The sequence below is a fragment of the Podarcis filfolensis genome, assembly GCF_964270895.1.
Source record: "Podarcis filfolensis genome assembly, chromosome: 12".
NCBI classification, from domain to species: domain Eukaryota; kingdom Metazoa; phylum Chordata; class Lepidosauria; order Squamata; family Lacertidae; genus Podarcis; species Podarcis filfolensis.
This window is the reverse complement of record NC_139614.1, coordinates 34832172-34850146: the sequence shown is the minus strand read 5'-3', so window position 1 is coordinate 34850146 and position 17975 is coordinate 34832172. Positions and strand designations below refer to the sequence as shown.

The window sequence follows — 17975 nt, the reverse complement described above, 5'->3', positions numbered from 1 at the left end:
ATAAAAACAAGGACATATTTCATCATAAAGAATTTGGTAAATACTCTCCCTCACTTATAAGTAATCAATATAGGATACCATGAACTGATCTAGTTATATTTTATGTTCGTTGTTTTGTTTTTTAAAATTGTGTCATGCAGAAGTTGCCACTATGGTCCACTTCAGATCTTACTATACTGCATCTTTTTAAAAAACAAAAACATTTTAAACTTGTTTTTCTTGCAGAGAAAAACTATATCTTCCATCATTCCTGACCATTCTCTTAATGCAGCAAAATATTGCAGATGCAACATTGGCTATCCCTGCTTTAAAAAGGACCACATAATCCAGCTCATTACATTTTTGCCTGGAAAAAACACAAACAGGCCATGATTACAAGAAACATCCCTTGTTTTCACTCAGCTTAGGAAGGGCTCCTTTCTCCTGGGCCTTGTTCAGAAAGTGGTGGGGGGGGATGAGTGTTCAGACCCCTGGGCTCGGGAAACCCAGCCAGATGGGCGGGGTAGAAACAACAAATTATTATTATTGAGTCAACATTAAGTCTATGTGTGCAACATGTTCTAAAAGAACCGACTGTACCTTGTGTAGCTTTGTTCGGTATAGTTGCCAGATTTCCTCCTAGATTTCTGCAAGCAGTTCGTGCATCGGACCAGTTTTTCCTTTCTTCTTCATTCAAGCCAAAAAACTGGAAGCACTACGGGGGGAGTAAAACTCCAAAATTCCATCAATTATGAAATGGTTAGTGAACTCAACCATCATGAGATGGTACTGGGTTGCAGACATGGATATTTTAACTTGGCTTTAGAGAGAAATCCCAACCCTCAGATTCATGGACTTGACATAGATTCAGATTGTGTGGAGGATGTGGTGTAGTTAATTTCTTCATATAGAAGCCAGGAACTAATAAAAAGTTAACCAACACAGTGGAAAATAGAGGTGGGGGGGGGGAATTTACCCAGTTCCTGCTCTGACCCTCCACATGCCTGCAAAGGTTTTTAAATGGTAGATCATACACTACTTTACCTTCCTTCTCCAACCGAGTCACTGCTCACTGGCTCCTCTTCAGGCAGAAAATAGCTTCCCCCCCCCCCGGGAGATTGTCATTTAATAAACAATAACATAGCCAAATGCTGAAAATTTAGTCTGAAGACAAATTCACTGCTCTTTTGGGTAGCTGACCCATAATCAAGCTTTTAAGATACCACTTTTTTTAAAAAAATTCATTGTTCCTGACACTTCTATTTTGCAATGCAATAGACTTTCTAGTATGTACAAAGATACATGGGGTGGTGGCATGGAGAGATGCGTTATTATGATGGCTTAACGCCTGAGCTAGGTGCACATTCATTTTGAACCTCTATAAAGAGCCCTTGCATAGAAGTGTGGACATGGAGAGCAATCTCTTCATATTCACAAGCTCTGGGAAAACATTGTATGTGCTATAATAACTGAAAAGGGGCAATATACCAGTATATTTGCAATCACTTTCTTAGTTACCTTTTTATCAAAGAAAAGCCAGCCATCTGCACAGCCCCCAACAGGTGCAGGCGTTGTGGGAGCAGGAGTTGAACGGACAGAACTGTTATGCCTTTCACAGATGAATCTGTTCTTAGTACCACAGTTTATGTCGTACCATAAGCCTGAATAGAGAAGTTAGGTGTTCATCAGTAAGATGAAATCACTCCCAAATGAAGAATGACCATTTTTTACCTGTACAGGGGATTGTCGTACACATAATAAGATGAAAGTGGAAGTCAAGCTTCACTTAGTGGTTGCTGGCAAAATCGCTACTCCTGCTGCAAACTAAAAACACGCACAAAAAACCCTCCCTCCTAGTAGAGATCTCATATGTCCTCTTTTGCCAGGACATGCACTCCTTTTCATGGGTTTGTAAAATGGGAGTCATCATAGTGATCCACAGTTAAAAGTAGAAGTTAGCAAATGTGTCCTCTTTTTCGCTCTTTAAAATATAAGACTCTAAGAGACTGAAAAAGGCACAAAGATAGCACAACCAGAACAACAAACACTCTGTCAAACAATAAACAACAAGTAAAAACTAGAAAAGAGGTCAGGCATACTAGAAAAAAATCCTCCACAAGCTGAGGCAGCCCAAGACCTACAGTGTGGGACCTGAGTTCATCTTATTACATGCACAGAAATCCCCTTTACAGGTAAGAAATCGTTCTCTGCCCCCGCTATGCATGTAGAGATGGCCTCAGCACTATGCTGTAAGTGATTGTTCCCATCTAATTTACCCAAGCTGCAAGGTCCACAAACACTGATATCAAGGGAATGCTAGTCTCTTTCAGAAAGATAAACAGGAGGAGAGAAGGAGGTAAGAACTGAGTTCCTGCTGGCAGTGTAAAGGTGGCAAACCTTAGGGAGAAAGGAAGAAATAATTCAGACTGTTACACTGTCCTTGTGGAACACATGAAGGTTTTTGAGCTCTGAGATCCATTGAGCAAAGGTGAATGCCACTAGGAAGAGCACTCTTGAGAGTAGATGAAAAGAAGCAGACTTCCATGAGGGAAATCTATGCTGTGTGGAGGTGACTTCAGGATGGCCCCACTATGAAACTGCCTGAGGAAAGGATGAGATCCCACTGGCTTGTTCAGATCCTCAGAAACAATGGCAGCATAGATGCCTGGTGGTTAGGCATGTTAGGCCGCAGCCTCAAAATAAGACCTTCTTGCAAGTAGGGCAGCAGGGATGAAATACCAGCCTTTTAAGGGACAGTGTGGTGTTTCCAACCCCAGTCAGAAAAGACTTTCCATGTCCTCAGAATACTTTGGTTGTAGAAGGTAACCTAGAAGCAAACATAATCTCAACTGCTGATGAGCCAGTCCCAGTTTGACAAGTTGCTCTTGTTTCATTGCCAAAAATCTTAATTTCACATGGGATCTGAACTGGTGGTGACTGATGAGGAACGAGACCATGGGTCCTAATGGATTGCTTGAAGAAGATGTCAGCCAAGTGTTCAGCAGCTGGGCGGAAGGCAAACTCGCTGCTAGGGATCATTAGGAAAGGAATTGAAAATAACACTGCGATTGTGGCACCATTCTACGTACAACTTTGTGGAGCAACTGCATTTAGAATACTGTGTATTGCTGTCATCACTTTACTTCCAAAAGGATATTGTAGAGTTGGAAAAGGTTCAGAAAAGGGCAACCAAAATAATAAAGTGGATGAAGCAACTTCCCTAAGAGGAAAGATTACAATATTTGGTGGGAGGTATTCAGAGAAAAAGCAAGTAAGAGGTGACACAATACAAGTACATTATATTATGCATGGCAGGAAGAAAGTGGACAGAGAAAAGTCCTGTCCCTCTCATAGTACTAGAGCTCATAGACACGCAATGAAACCAAAAGCTGGAATAATCAGGAGAGACAAAACAATGTACTTCTTCACACAGTGCATGGGATTTGCTCCAGTATGAGGCAGTGATGACTACAAACTCAACAAATGAATGGAGGACAAGGCTGGTCACTGCCTACTTAACCCCCATCCACAGTCAGAGGCAATATGCTTCTGAATACCAGTTTCTGGATACTGCAGGAAGGCAGCCTGCTATTGTGCTCAGGTCCTGCCTACAGGCTTCCTATGGGCATCTGGTTGGCCACAGCGCTAACAGCATGCTAGATTAGATGGGTCACTGGTCTAATGCAGCAGGCAAGAAGAAGAAGAAGAAGAAGAAGAGGAGGAGGAGGAGGAGGAGGAGGAGGAGGAGGAGAGTTTGGACTCGATATTCCGCCTTTCACTCCCCTTAAGGAGTCTCAAAGCGTCCAACAATCTCCTTTCCCTTCCTCCCCCACAACAAAAGTGTGACTAGTCCAAGGTAATCCAGCAGCTGCATGTAGAGGAGCGGGGAATTGAATCCAGTTCACCAGATTACAAGTCCACCATTCTTAACCACCACAGTACGCTGGCAAGTGTTACGTTGTTCTGTGTGTGAACTGAGGCGAGCAAATGCATTAATGAAAGTAGTGATCCACATATGTTTTAGTGCCCTAGTGTGGACACACCCAAAATGTCCTCTGAAACATTTTAATATTATGAGATATTCAAAGGAAGACAATTAGAAATGCAAAATAATATTATTCCATCCACCCACATCTTCAATGGGCCAGAATAGTTATTGTGATGTGACATGGGTTCCGTTTGTGGTAGTTTATTTTAATTAATCAGTTGCCCCACAATTGATTATATATGCACCCCCTTTTAAAAATTGTAATCTTTTATTCTACTTGCCTGTTTCACGATACATGTAGACACAGGTTTCTTCATCATTTGAAAAGTTGGGTTCATTGGGTGCCCACATTGCAAAGGTCACTGGAGTTCCATCCAACCAACTTGAGAAAACAATATGAAATCATTGAACAGAACAGCATAATTTCTCTTTCATTTACACTGCATACTTTGACAATGGTTTTTAGTTTTTGTGGGTGTTTGTTTGTTTTAGCCAATGGAACACCAGCTTAAGAAAAGATTTAGATGTTGAATTGAATTTTGTATCTGGCAGCATTGCCAGAATTTTTTTATTGGCAGCATCCAAAATACTGTTAACAAAAAACGCCTAATCATTATCATTAAAGATTGAGTTGCTATTATAGGGGAGCAGATTGCCAGTTATTTTATATAATATTATATTTTAATCACCATGCGGTGAGAAGCATTGGTGGTCCAAGGTCACATACTGAGTTTCATGGCTGAGTGAGAATTGAAGCTCTGGCCTCAAACTCATAGTTCAACAGTTTAGCCATTAGACCACACTGGCCACAGGGAAAAAGGAGGGCTGTGCCCCCCCAAACCTTGGAGCAAACAGAGCACAGTAAGTTTGTAAAGAGGGAAGCAGCACCCTCAGAGCTAATATAGCTGTGAGAGACAAGGCAGTTGTGGCAGCCTAGTAAATCTTAAGACTGCATTTGTACATTGCAAGTTGCCCTGAGACCTTCTGGTGAAAGGCAGGTAAGAAATGTATATTTGTTGTTGTTGTTAATTGGAAAGTCAGAGCAGTGATGAAAAGTGCTACTGAGCTCTTTGAGAAAAGGCCCCATCTACCAGGTAAACTCTAAAGCAAGAGGTAGCCTGGGGCTCTACGGACACACTGCAACTGTACTTTATGTTATGTACTGAAGTTCTCACCCTGGGCCAGCAGGGGGATACTGTAGATAGTTATGCAAATGAAGGATCAAAAAGTGACGTTCAGTGATTGGATAGTTTGTATGCAAATGAAGGATCGAAAAGTGACGTTCAGTGGTTGGATAGTTTTAGAAAATGGCAACAGTTACATTGTTCTGGAGCTCTATATAAGCAGGCTGACTGAGCTCCTCAGTTAGTTCTGTTCCAGCTTACAAATAAAGAGCTGCTTTGGAAGAATCGCTGTGTCGTCTGATATGTTCGCCCACAACTTAACACTGGCGACGAGGATGGGATCGATGGACATCAGAGCACAGCCAGATGCGGCCATCCTCTGAACTGAGCTGAATCACTGAGCTGAATCACTGAGCAAAATCACTGGACAGAACCAATTCAGAGCTGACTGTTCTGGCTAGAGCACTGTGTTCCATCCATCACCCTCCACGCCGGCATTGGAATCATGGCTTCACTTGTGCCTCTACCGCCGTTTGCGCCAGCCTCTGAATCATGGGACTCCTACCTCGCTCGGTTCGACTGCTACCTCCAAGCCAACGAGCTGACAGCAGTATCAAAGGAACGGAAGCAGGGCCTATTCCTCAGCCTCTGTGGGCCTGAGGTGTTTGAGACAGCCCGAGCATTGGTTGCGCCTGAAGCAGTCCAGGCAACACCATGGGACACGATCCAAGAGAAGCTCCGCAACCACTACGCGCCAAGGCCGTACAAGATTGCTGCCCGCCATGCGTTCTACCACCGGAACAAGGCAGAGGGGGAGTCAACCAACAACTACACCACTGCCCTGCGACAGGCTGCAATGCACTGCGAGTTCCGAGACTTAGACGATGCCCTGATGGATCGAATCGTCTGCGGGGTCCAGGACATCCATCTGCAACGGCGTCTCCTCGCCAAGCCAGATCTCACGCTACAGAAAGCCATTGAGGAGGCTGTGGCCTCAGAAGCTGGCTGAACGCTCTGCCCAGGAGATCCGCAAGTCCAGCAGCCCGCGTCTTGCTAGGGAGCCAGTTCCAGTACATCACGAAGAGGCCAGCAGTGATGAGGCATCCTCCAGTGAAGACAATGACGTGCACCAGACAAAGCGGGAGTGCAGGAAGTTCCAACAGAAGTCCAAGGGCCAACCAGAATGTGCCGGCTGCGGAGGCAACCATTCCCGTGCCAAGTGTCGATTCAGAGACGCCATCTGTCGGACGTGTTCCAGAAGGGGTTACATCGCTAAGGTCTGCCGATCGGCTCCGTCTGACACCCCCCTTCACCAACTCGCAAGTCCAAGTCTTCACTCCAGTCTGCCAAGGAAAGCTGTTTCGGTCTCACCAACTGCCGCTGCCCGTCTGGAACCACGATTGGCCAAACCGACTCACCTACGCGGCACAAGCTGAACGTCACAGTGCTCATTGAAGGAGCTCCATGTGACATGGAGATCGACACCGGGTCTGCCCTGTCCATCGTGTCTTGGAGCACCATCAAAAGACTGGTACCCAGAGTGTCCAAAAGGCAACTCGACTCTCACCGCATACACCTGAGAGACTACCAGGGAAACGACATTCCCGTGGTAGGTGTTGGCTGGTTCCGGATCGCCTTCAAGGATTTTTCGGGCCTGCTCCGACTGGTTGGTGGTGGTCGAAGGTCAGCGGCCAAGCCTGCTAGGGCTAGACTGGTTTGATGCCCTCGGCCTGGAAGTCACCGGCATCAACTGCATCTCTAACGCAGAGACTGAGGGTCCGGTCAAAGACTTTGCCGAGGTTTTTGATGGCACTTTGGGGCAATATACAGGTATGCCCATCTCCTTTAACCTTGATCCACAAGTCGCCCCCATTAAGCTAAAGCCACGCCGGGTTCCCTTTTCTCTCAAGGCTAAGGTAGACGAACAACTGGACAAGCTGATCGCCCAAGGAGTTTTGGAGCCGGTTGACCACGCCAAGAGGGAAACCCCCATCGTCATGCCTGTCAAGCCAGACGGGTCGGTGAGAATCTGCGCTGGCTACAAGTGCACGATCAACAAGGCACTTCAGCAGCACGCTTATCCGGTTCCTGTTGTCCAACACCTGCTGCATTCCCTGGGTGAGGGTAAGGTCTTTGCTAAGCTGGACCTTGCCCAAGCCCATCAACAACTGCCCGTCGATGATGCCACTGCTGAAGCCCAGACGATCATCACCCACCGAGGGGCATTCCGTTGCCGCCGGTTGCAGTTCGGGGCGAGTGTGGCTCCTGGCATCTTCCAAAGCCTTATGGAGCGTCTCCTGCAATGGCTTCCGGGCATGGTACCATATTTTGATGACGTCTTGGTGTCCGCAGACTCACACCAGCAGCTGTTCGAGCGCCTTCGTGCCGTGCTGACCAGGTTTTAAGAGGCCGGGCTAAAGGTAAAGAGGGAGAAGTGCCAGATCGCTGTTCCACAGGTGGAGTTCCTGGGCTATCTTATCGACGCCTCTGGCCTTCACCAGACCACATCCAAGATCCGCGCTATCCAGCAGGCCCCCATCCCAAAGAACAAGACAGAGTTGCAGGCGTTCCTGGGGCTGCTGAACTTTTATAACATGTTCCTGCCCCACAAAGCCACGGTGGCTGAGCCTCTTCACCAACTCCTCAGCACAAAGATGCCTTGGTCCTGGGGTCATCGGGAGACGGCGGCCTTCAATGCGGTCAAGGCTCTCCTTTCATCGGACACTGTGCTGGTACAGTACAGTGAAGCCAGGCCGCTGGTCCTTGCCTGCGACGCCTCACCTTTTGGCATCGGCGCTGTCCTTAGTCACCGTTTTCCAGACGGAAGAGAAGCACCGCTCGCCTACTTTTCCAGGACGCTATCTCTGACTGAACGGAATTCCAGCCAGCTCGACAAGGAGGCACTGGCACTTGTGGCTGGAGTGAAGAGGTTCCATGAATACCTCTATGGCAGGACTTTTGACCTCATCACTGACCACAAGCTGCTCCTGGGCCTCCTCGCCGGTGATCGTCCAACTCCACCGGTCCTCTCACCGCGCATGCTGCGATGGACTGTTTTCCTGGCTGCCTACCACTACCGGCTCGTCCATCGCCCGGGGAAATCGATGGGACATGCCGACGCCCTCAGCCGTTGCCCTCTTCCAGCATTTGTGGAAGACCCGGCTCCAGCTTCATCGCTCCTCCTGATTGAGGATCTTCCGGCAGCGCCTGTATCGGCTGTCACTGTGGCCTCCGCATCTGCCCAGGATCGCACCATCAGCCGTGTGCTCAACTGGGTGTGGAGGGGGTGGCCACAAGGGCCTTTTGCATCGGAGTTCCAACCGTTCACAACCAGACAACATAAACTCTCGGCTCATCGCGGCTGTCTGCTGTGGGGAGACCACGTCGTGATTCCCCAAAGACTCCGTCAACGCGTCCTGGAGGCTCTGCACGTTGGCCACCTGGGAATCGTCAAAATGAAGGCGTTGGCTCGGTGTTACGTCTGGTGGCCTAACATGGACGATGCCATCACTGCCTGGGTGTCCACCTGTCAAGTGTGCCAAGAATCGAGGCCTGCACCACCGGCAGCTAAGGGACACACCTGGGAGACACCCAAGACACCCTGGTCGAGGGTGCACATCGATCTGGCCAGCCCCTTTCACGGCCGGACCTTTATGGTAGTGGTGGACGCCTATTCCAAATGGCTGGAGGTGGCCCTGATGCCCTCCACCACTACCGAGGCCGTCATCCGGGTGCTGCGAGGCCTGTTTGCGACGCATGGGTGTCCTGATGTCCTTGTCTCCGACAAGGGACCGCAGTTCACGCCAGGCACTTTTGAGCGGTATCTTTTGGGACTGGGCATCCGCCATGCCCTAACGGCACCATTTCATCCATCCAGCAATGGGCAAGCGGAGAGAATGGTGCGCTCAGCAAAAGAGGCACTGGCGCGCCTGGACCGGGGAGACTGGCACGAGCGGGTCGCTGAATACTTGTTCGTGCAACACATCACCCCTCATGCGGCCACAGGGCGGAGTCCTGCTGAACTGCTTATGGGCCGCCGCCTCAGGTCACCGCTCGACCGGCTGCACCCGGACTTTGCCATGGCTGAACCCCCAGGCTGTGCCAACGCGCCACGGTCATTTGTTCCAGGAAACCAGGTCTTTGCCCGGAACTATGTGGAGGACATACCTTGGGTGCCAGCCACAGTAGTGGGAGTCACTGGACCTCGCTTGTACCAGGTGGCACTCGAAGATGGACGCTTGTGGCGCCGGCACATAGACCAGCTTAGGCGCAGGGTTGGGGACTTGGACACTACCATGGTGCCCCCAACTGCGCTCGTGGCTCCGGAAGAGACACTTACAGATGGCGAGGCTCCACCTACACCTCCATCGCAAACTGCCAGCGTGGAGCTGAACCAAGCCACTTCAGAGGGTCTGCCAGACTTACCACAGGCTCAGACCACTCCACTTGCGGAGGCTCCACCCACAGCAGCGGATCCAGGGGATTTGGTTTCAACGCCACCTAGGGTCGCACCACAGCCTCAGCAAGAATTGGGTGGCCCCCCGGACTTGGCTACCAGTCCCTGGCGGTCTGGCAGAGTTTCCAAGTGACCAACTTATTTAAAGGACTATGTTGTTGGACATGTATCACTGTTGGTCTAAGTATGTGAAATGTAACCGATATGCTTTTGTGCCTAATTGAACCATTACGTGTAGTGCTGTATATAAGGAAACCATTACGATTGTAACTAATGCCTTATCTCGGTGGGGAGGGGTGTTATGTACTGAAGTTCTCACCCTGGGCCAGCAGGGGGATACTGTAGATAGTTATGCAAATGAAGGATCGAAAAGTGACGTTCAGTGATTGGATAGTTTTAGAAAATGGCAACAGTTACATTGTTCTGGAGCTCTATATAAGCAGGCTGACTGAGCTCCTCAGTTAGTTCTGTTCCAGCTTACAAATAAAGAGCTGCTTTGGAAGAATCGCTGTGTCATCTGATATGTTCACCCACAACTTAACACTTTAACTGAACTAAAATGATGAAAATGGCTGAACTGCAGTATCCCAAGCATTGCTGGGCTCACTGTAGCAGACTGGGGCGCTGATTTGGGCCCCAGATTATGGGTGCCAAGCAGCGTGCGACGTATTGTGACATCATGTTGTGCTGTGACATCATGAAGTCACATTGTGTGTGCCGCAACGGCTCCTAGGGACTCCAGAAGTTGTGTCCGAGGCCCAAGAAGGCCTTGGATGCCACCCCCAAGGCTATACAAGGCATCAGCCATGATTTCTGGTGCTTTTTGAACCATTTTCAGGAACCATTTTTTCTGGTTCCTTAGGTACCAAAGGCCCCTTATAGTTGGCACCAGTGGTGGCAGAGCAGAATTAAAGGTGGGGCAGGATTTGTGCACTCCCCCATCATTTTCTATCCCCCTTGCCATTAAATTATTTCCACATGCTGACAAACACAAGCTTCTCCGTAGTTCAGGGGCAGGGTTGGAGACTAAGAAGATTTTGGATCTTTTGGATCCAAGACTTCTCCTGGTCAGTCACTGCCATGCTCACTTTCCAGTCATTGGAGATTGATTTCAGCAAGGCAATGGCCATGGAAGTTCCTTAGGCGGGATGGAGAATGTAACTGACATCCAGCTGTCTCCGCCAAGCTCAGACCTCCCTCTCCACTCTCAGGAAAGGAAATCTGATGTTCTCATAGGAAACCATCAAAAGAACCACAGGATTGCAGAGTCAATCAGAAAAGTAACTGATGAATGGTGGGCAGGTGTAACATCCTTATATACAGAAGACTTAAATTTTAATGCTAACCTAGTTATGATCTAAAATAAAGTTAGTATTTACAATTGTTAAAAATCTGATTTCCACTTCTTTTGTTCACTTACCTGAACTTTCTATCGAGTCCCATAATTAAACCAATATAATAAACAGATCCATGATACTTGCTCTAAAACATACAAAGGAAAAATGGGAGTAAATGCAACGTAAATGCAACAATAAAATAATCAGGTATTCTCCAGAGCAATATAATTCAGTTATTCCATAGGAAGCTTGTAATGATGAACATAATGTGTTTGTTTAAAAACACAATTAAAGCTTTACAATTAAAACAAATTAAAACATGTCAATTAAAATGAGGGTAAACATGAAAGAAAGTTTTTTATTATGTTATACTTTAACTGATGTAATTAGCTGGTTTTCTGAATGTTTTTATTTCTATACTGTATAAAATCAGTTACAGTGTATCCCACTAATAATCTTTCATGCCCATTGTTTCCCAGGCCAGTTGTCCACTTAGAAGAGCATTTTGTTCTCTGAAACATTATTTTATCTATTATCAGCACCATCAAGTTCCTTAGAAAATTATTTCTGGGTGGGATGTTTAACTTTGGTGCCATTAAAATTACATGCTTCGCCAAAATAAAATCACATCGAAGCAAATATTCCTAGATTTTAAAAGAATACAATTGTGCTGGAAAGTAGTACAATATAGCCACAGAATATGCCCGTCGCAACAGGAATGGGCAATAGAAATTCTGCTGAGATCCAACAAGAGGATGATAATCACAAACTGTACCTCACTGCATCTTAATTTCCTTATTAACAGATAGCAATAAGTGTCAGCACCAGCAATGCCTTGAGAGTCTAATACTCACAGGTCTGGCTATTTGCATGCTTGCTATCCGAAAATTCACTTATCTGCACTTACCGTATTTTTCGCACCATAGGACGCACTTTTTCCCCTCCAAAAATAAAGGGGAAATGTGTGTGCGTCCTATGGTGCGAATGCAGGCTTTCGCTGAAGCCTGGAGAGTGAGAGAGGTCGGTGCGCACCGACCCCTCACGCTCTCCAGGCTTCGCACACCTCTCTGCAAGCAGCGGGAGCCCAGCGCTGGGCTCCCGCTGCTTGCGGAGACTTGCCTGCATGCCGAAGCCTGCGCGCGCTGAACTCAGCACGCCCAGGCTTCGCGGACCTCTCCGCAAGCAGCGGGAGCGGTCCCGCTGCTTGCGGAGAGTTGCCTGCATGCCGAAGCCTGCCCGCGCTGATCTCAGCGCGCCCAGGCTTCGCGGACCTCTCCGCAAACAGCGGGAGCGCTCCCGCTGCTTGCGGAGAGTTGCCAGCAAGCCGAAGCCTGCGCGCGCTGAGATCAGCGCGCCCAGGCTTCGCGGACCTCTCCGCAAGCAGCGGGAGCGGTCCCGCTGCTTGCAGAGAGTTGCCAGCATGCCGAAGCCTGCGCGCGCTGAGATCAGCGCGCCCAGGCTTTGCGGACCTCTCCGCAAGCAGCGGGAGCGGTCCCGCTGCTTGCGGAGAGTTGCCAGCATGCCGAAGCCTGCGCGCGCTGAGATCAGCGCGCCCAGGCTTCGCGGACCTCTCCGCAAACAGCGGGAGCGCTCCCGCTGCTTGCGGAGAGTTGCCAGCAAGCCGAAGCCTGCGCGCACTGAGATCAGCGCGCCCAGGCTTCGCAGACCTCTCCGCAAACAGCGGGAGCGCTCCCGCTGCTTGCGGAGAGTTGCCAGCAAGCCGAAGCCTGCGTGCGCTGAGATCAGCGCGCCCAGGCTTCGCGGACCTCTCCGCAAACAGCGGGAGCGGTCCCGCTGCTTGCAGAGAGTTGCCAGCATGCCGAAGCCTGCGTGCGCTGAGATCAGCGCGCCCAGGCTTCGCGGACCTCTCCGCAAGCAGTGGGAGCGCTCCCACGGCTTGCAGAGAGCTGCCTGTTTGGGGGCTGGGGTCGGGGGAAGCTCCAGCTTTCCCCGCCCCAGCCCCGCGCCTGGGGGGGGAAATAATTTTTCCCCTTTATTTCCCCCCCCCCAAAACTGGGTGCGCCCTATGGTCCGGTGCGCCCTATGGTGCGAAAAATACGGTAAATAATTATGCCCAGACCTTGCTATACTCTGGGGCAGAAATCAGAGAGGGGTGGGGGGAAGCGAGATCATACAATTCAGAGAGCAGGAGAGGTTGGACAAATAAGTTTTTTTTTACTTTGTCTCTCTTTTGGTGATTGGAGAGGGGGTGGGGGAGTGATCAAACAAATCCTACATTTGCAATGTTCCCATAGGAATGGATGGAATTCGTGGACTCATTGTGCAAACTCTCGCCTACCAAAGGATTTCCACAGAACACATTGTGTTCAGTAAGTAGGAACTCCATGTGTTACACCACACAATCTCACCAGTCCATTCAGGAATCACATTCATATATCCATGCCTGCATAGAACCCTGATTACGTGGAAAGTGTTTTCAGCACAATGCTTTGGATATGTGATGATTATTGGGGGTGAGTGAAACACACACACATATATATAGTATATATTTGCAAGCCTCATTTCCTTGGCTTATGCTATGATAGTAGTATATGACCACAAAGCTTGCAATATTTTACACACTTACTTGGAAATGAGACCCATTAAAAACAATGAGACTTACTTTTCAGTAGACATGCATGGAATTGCACTGCTAATCTCTGCAAGCTTTTGGTGCCACCATCCAGAGGAAAATGATTAGCAGACATAAAAATGGCCTTGATCAAATAATTTATGTGCCCTTTTTTTTAAACCAAGCTATGCTTGATTGGAAAGCATATGCTCCATATTTTTCTTACATATCTCCACACAAATTGCCATTCGCTGCGACTTTCAATGACAGTAAGATCTCCTCCATGTTTCTTGCAGAATTCCCGTGCTCTTTCGACAGATGTCTCTTCATTACTGAAATAGTACTCATTGCCCTTGTACTCAATCCAGCCATCTTCAATTCTTCTGAACAAATATTCTACAAAAAGAAGCAATTTTATTATTTTAATAATGAATATTAAATTTAATATTAAATATCAAAATATTTCTTAGCCATCCTTTATGGTATACAAGAGTGTGAATAACGTTAATTCACACAACCAGCGGTGCAGCTAAGCAACTTCAATGATCTCGCCCACTTTAGACTGTCAGATATATGATTTCAATTTTGAAGCACACAATGAACAACTTCTCCCTCTCCATTCCCCTGTCACACCATGGTACATTTAAAACTATTACAGTTTGATTACCCTGATAATTTATTTTCAAATTAAATTATAAAACAAGCACATAGGACTGTGGAAATATATCTCCCATGAAAAAAAAACTGGTCGGTTCAGTAATGACAACCATGGAATTATTTGCTGAAAGGCAAGTATGCAAAACTGAAGAAAAGACACAATGCATATGTTTTTAAAGGTACTATCTTATGACTTCACATTTTCTAGCAGGGCCTGGGACCTCTTGCATACAAAGCAGTTGTACCACTGAGCTTCCCCAGTTGTATGCAATCCATTTTGGAGGAATGAGCAAGCCCAGGCCAAAAAGCAGCTACCATTGGCTCCTGGTAGGTGTTAGTTTCTGTTTCCTCACTGAGCAGCTGCTTGCAGTCACAGGACTGTTTACATTCCACAGAGTCCAGATACTGTTGGATTCTCATGGGAAAGGGAGACGGGATGTGACGTTACTGGTTTCCTGTTTCCTTTGTTCTGTTGTTTCCTTTGTTCAGTTGCTCTCTGCTTCTCATAGAGAGAACATGTATATTTCTTTGCTCTCTGCATAGCTTAGTAATAAAGCATAGCAATGTAGCCCATATTATCTCATCCTTCCGCTGTGGCGTTGTTTTAATGCTCTGCTGGGTGGGCTCAAAAGAAGATGAGCCTTATCAGCTCAGACGACCGGAGCTGAAATCCCAATAGTAGGACCCTCAGTGGCCGATGAGAACCTCTGGAGAAGCCCCTTCCCCATTTTTTTTACTTAAGACCTGTTTGTTCTGAGGGAAGGCAGAAACTGGGATGCCCAAGCCAGGAAGCACACACATCTTTGGCTTGTGACAGAACCATCAGTAGCCTGAAAGAGCTGTTAAGGCAGCTCCACCTCCACTTTTATAGTGCTGCTTAAGAGAGACACATGTGACCTAAGCAAAGGTGGAATCACTCAACATACCAATATCACTGCGTGGTTCCGGTTTTAACTGTGCACCTGAAAACCAAACACATATTGCTTATAATAGTGCGATTTATATGGTATTGCATTGTTTCATATTACAAACAGGAGTACATAAAAATAAAAGTGTTTACAAAAACCAGACCAAAGCTGGTAAGTGTATGAGGTTAACGCTATGCAAGGTCATATCAAAATAAAATTAATCACTGTTACCTTACATTGCATACCAGATCGAAGGGCAGTACGGAAAATAAATAAGTACTTTCTAAATATTTCTCAAAAGTAATAATGTGTATATATGACTGTACATATGATACCATGAACCCAATACTATTTTTCTAGAAAAGGAGGTGCTGGAACTCACCATGAAAATCTCCCTTCTTCTCTTATATAATGACAATGGCACCTACCTGAGAGGTGCTGGAACTGAGTTCTAGTGAGTCCCAGCTGAAAAAAAGCCCTGCATGCAGAGGCGTAGCAAGGTCAGGTGGTACCCGGTGGTGGAAATTTTTTTTGTCACCCCCTCCCCAAGTTGGGAGACGAGTCGAGGGAAGGGGGGAGCTGCTCTGCTTTGCCGACGGCCCTGACGAGCCGCCAGGGCCACCGCTCGCTGTAGGCTTGGGAGTCACGGGCAGGCGCGCGCCCCGGATGTCACCCCCCTTCAAGGATGACAGCTGTCCTCTCCCCTGCCTTCCTGCCTGCCTCCTCCAGCCGGGAGTGTGGGTGGCAGGGCAACGGTGCAACCCATCTGTGACTCCCAAGCCTACAGTGAGCCGGGGGAAGGGGGGAGCTGTGACGCTTTGCCAATGCTTTGCTGCTGCTTTTGCCTGCTTTGCTGCTGCTTTGCCCCTCACTGTATGCTTGGGAGTCGGGGCAGGGGGGCGCCGAATGTCACCCCCCTCAGGATGACACCCAGGGCGGCACGCACCCCCATACCCCCTTCCTACGCCCCTGCCTGCATGTACTTACCTGAAGAGTAGATATGCTTGTCCAATATAGCATCACTGGGTTGGGCTTACTTGTACCTCTAGTGGACAAAGGCAGGAGTAGCCTTTTACAGGAAATGGGCTAGCCCCTCTTCATTTATTTTGTTCCTGCCTCTTCAGTTTTACGTATTCACCAAGCATGAACAGTCCAGAACTGGAGGCCATAATAGTATTAACCTATTTCCTATGAGAAACCATTAACTGAAAGCCAACAGAGGTGCAAACAGAGGTGGGAAAAGGTGTTCTAGGTCATGCAAGGGTGTGGCCCCAGTGATCCATTACACTGGACAAGCAAATCTACCATTCAGGTAGGTACAATGCTATTATTTTGCTTGCTGGTGTAGCACCCCCGGGTTGGGCCTACTATTCTATAATTCTGTGAACTAGGGTGGATCCCAACTGCAACAAGTGATTTGTGTAGGACAGCCTGCTGTAAGACCTTCTGGCTGAATGCTGCTCCAGAGGATGCAAAGGCTCCATCTTATAGTGCCTGGGGAATGTGCTCGGGGATGTCCAGGTTGCTGCTCTGCATATTTCTAACAAGGATGCATTCGTAGAAAAAGCAGCTGAACAGTAGAAAAGTGAAATCACAGAAGAAGACTGCTAAGCCAAGATGAAGGAATAAGAGGATTCAAAAGAGAATATGACTGCTTCATCGAGGCAGGTGCAAAAAAACCTACCGTATTTTTCGCCCTATAGAGCACCCCGGCTCATTAGGGTGCACTTATTTTTTGGGGGGGAGGGGGGGAATAAATAATTTTTTTTATTCCCCCCCCCCCCCGAGCTTGCAGGGCTGGGGGCGGGGGAAGCCCGAGCTTCCCCCAACCCCAGCCCCCAGAACGGGTCCGGGAACGATGGCGATGTTGCACTCAACCTCAGCCATCGCTCCCAGAGCTTGCTGCTATCCGAAGCCCGGGGAGCGTGGCGCTGTAGCCCGCTGCGCACCCCGGGCTTAGGGCAGCTATCCGGGCGCAGCAGGCTTGTGGATAGCTGCCTTAAGCCCAGGGTGCACAGTGCTGTGCTCCCCGGGCTTCGGGCTGCAGGCAGCTATCCGCAAGCCTTCGGAGCCCGCAGGAGTTCCCGCCGGGCTCCGCAGGCTTGCGGATAGCTTCCTGAAGCCTGGGGAGCAAGAGGGGTCGGTGCTCTCTCCAGGCTTCAGCGAAAGCCTGCATTCGCCCCATAGGACGCACACACATTTCCCCTTCATTTTTGGAGGGGGAAAAGTGTGTCCTATAGGGCGAAAAATACGGTATTTCCCATAGAAGCTACTTCTGCCTTTCCCCCCTAGAGGCACAAGTAAGGTCGACTTCCGGTTAGCGCCAGCGCTTAATGGCGGATTTCTCCCGGAGCTCCGGGAGAGATCTGCTTCGTGGGTTCGGGTCCTGTCAGCTACGGCGGAGCGGGGACCCTCAAAAATCACAGGCGCGTTGCCTGTGAACTGGAGACTCGGCGGGCACCTTTGCGCCCCCCCGACGCTGTGAAATAGCCTTTTTAAAGGCTGCGGATCAGCGGAGGGTGTGTGGAGCGGTGCTGAGAGTCGCTTTCACCCAGCCTGCGAAGCGAAGCCGCGTCGCCATTAGCGGAGAGCGCTGATTTCTTCCGGTGAATTTAGACTAAAAAGAACAACTATCCGTGAGTAGGATTGACCTCTAAGATATAATTGGACACTAAAATTAAAGAAATTGGGCACCGAGACGGACAAGCACCAAAAAGGAAGTCTGCTTTCCGTTCTGTAGCAAGATCAAAGCGAAAGGCATTTAAGCTGTAACTGTTTGAAAGGAGAGTTGTGGGAACTAAGAAATCCACCACCAAGCAAAGAACTCCCTCCCCGAAGGCAGGAGGGGGGGGGGAGAAGATTTTAAAGTGTTTTCCTGCCATTTTAAAAGAAATTGAGTTATTTACCGCTGCTCCTATACCTGGGGATCGGACTGCCGGAGAAAAGGAACCGGC

General features: G+C 48.4%; 1 protein-coding gene across 1 annotated transcript in view; it reads right to left on the bottom strand.

The window, feature by feature from the left end:
- Window positions 1–17975, bottom strand: part of LOC310745937 (macrophage mannose receptor 1-like) — a 73402-nt gene that overhangs the window by 14245 nt on the left and 41182 nt on the right. The window contains exons 16-21 of the mRNA XM_083579249.1: window positions 15040–15075; window positions 13683–13852; window positions 10968–11029; window positions 4249–4349; window positions 1498–1640; window positions 580–694 (exon numbers count right to left, since the gene is read on the bottom strand). Coding sequence (XP_083435375.1) covers window positions 580–694; window positions 1498–1640; window positions 4249–4349; window positions 10968–11029; window positions 13683–13852; window positions 15040–15075 — 627 coding nt within the window. The remainder of the gene's footprint in view (window positions 1–579; window positions 695–1497; window positions 1641–4248; window positions 4350–10967; window positions 11030–13682; window positions 13853–15039; window positions 15076–17975) is intronic.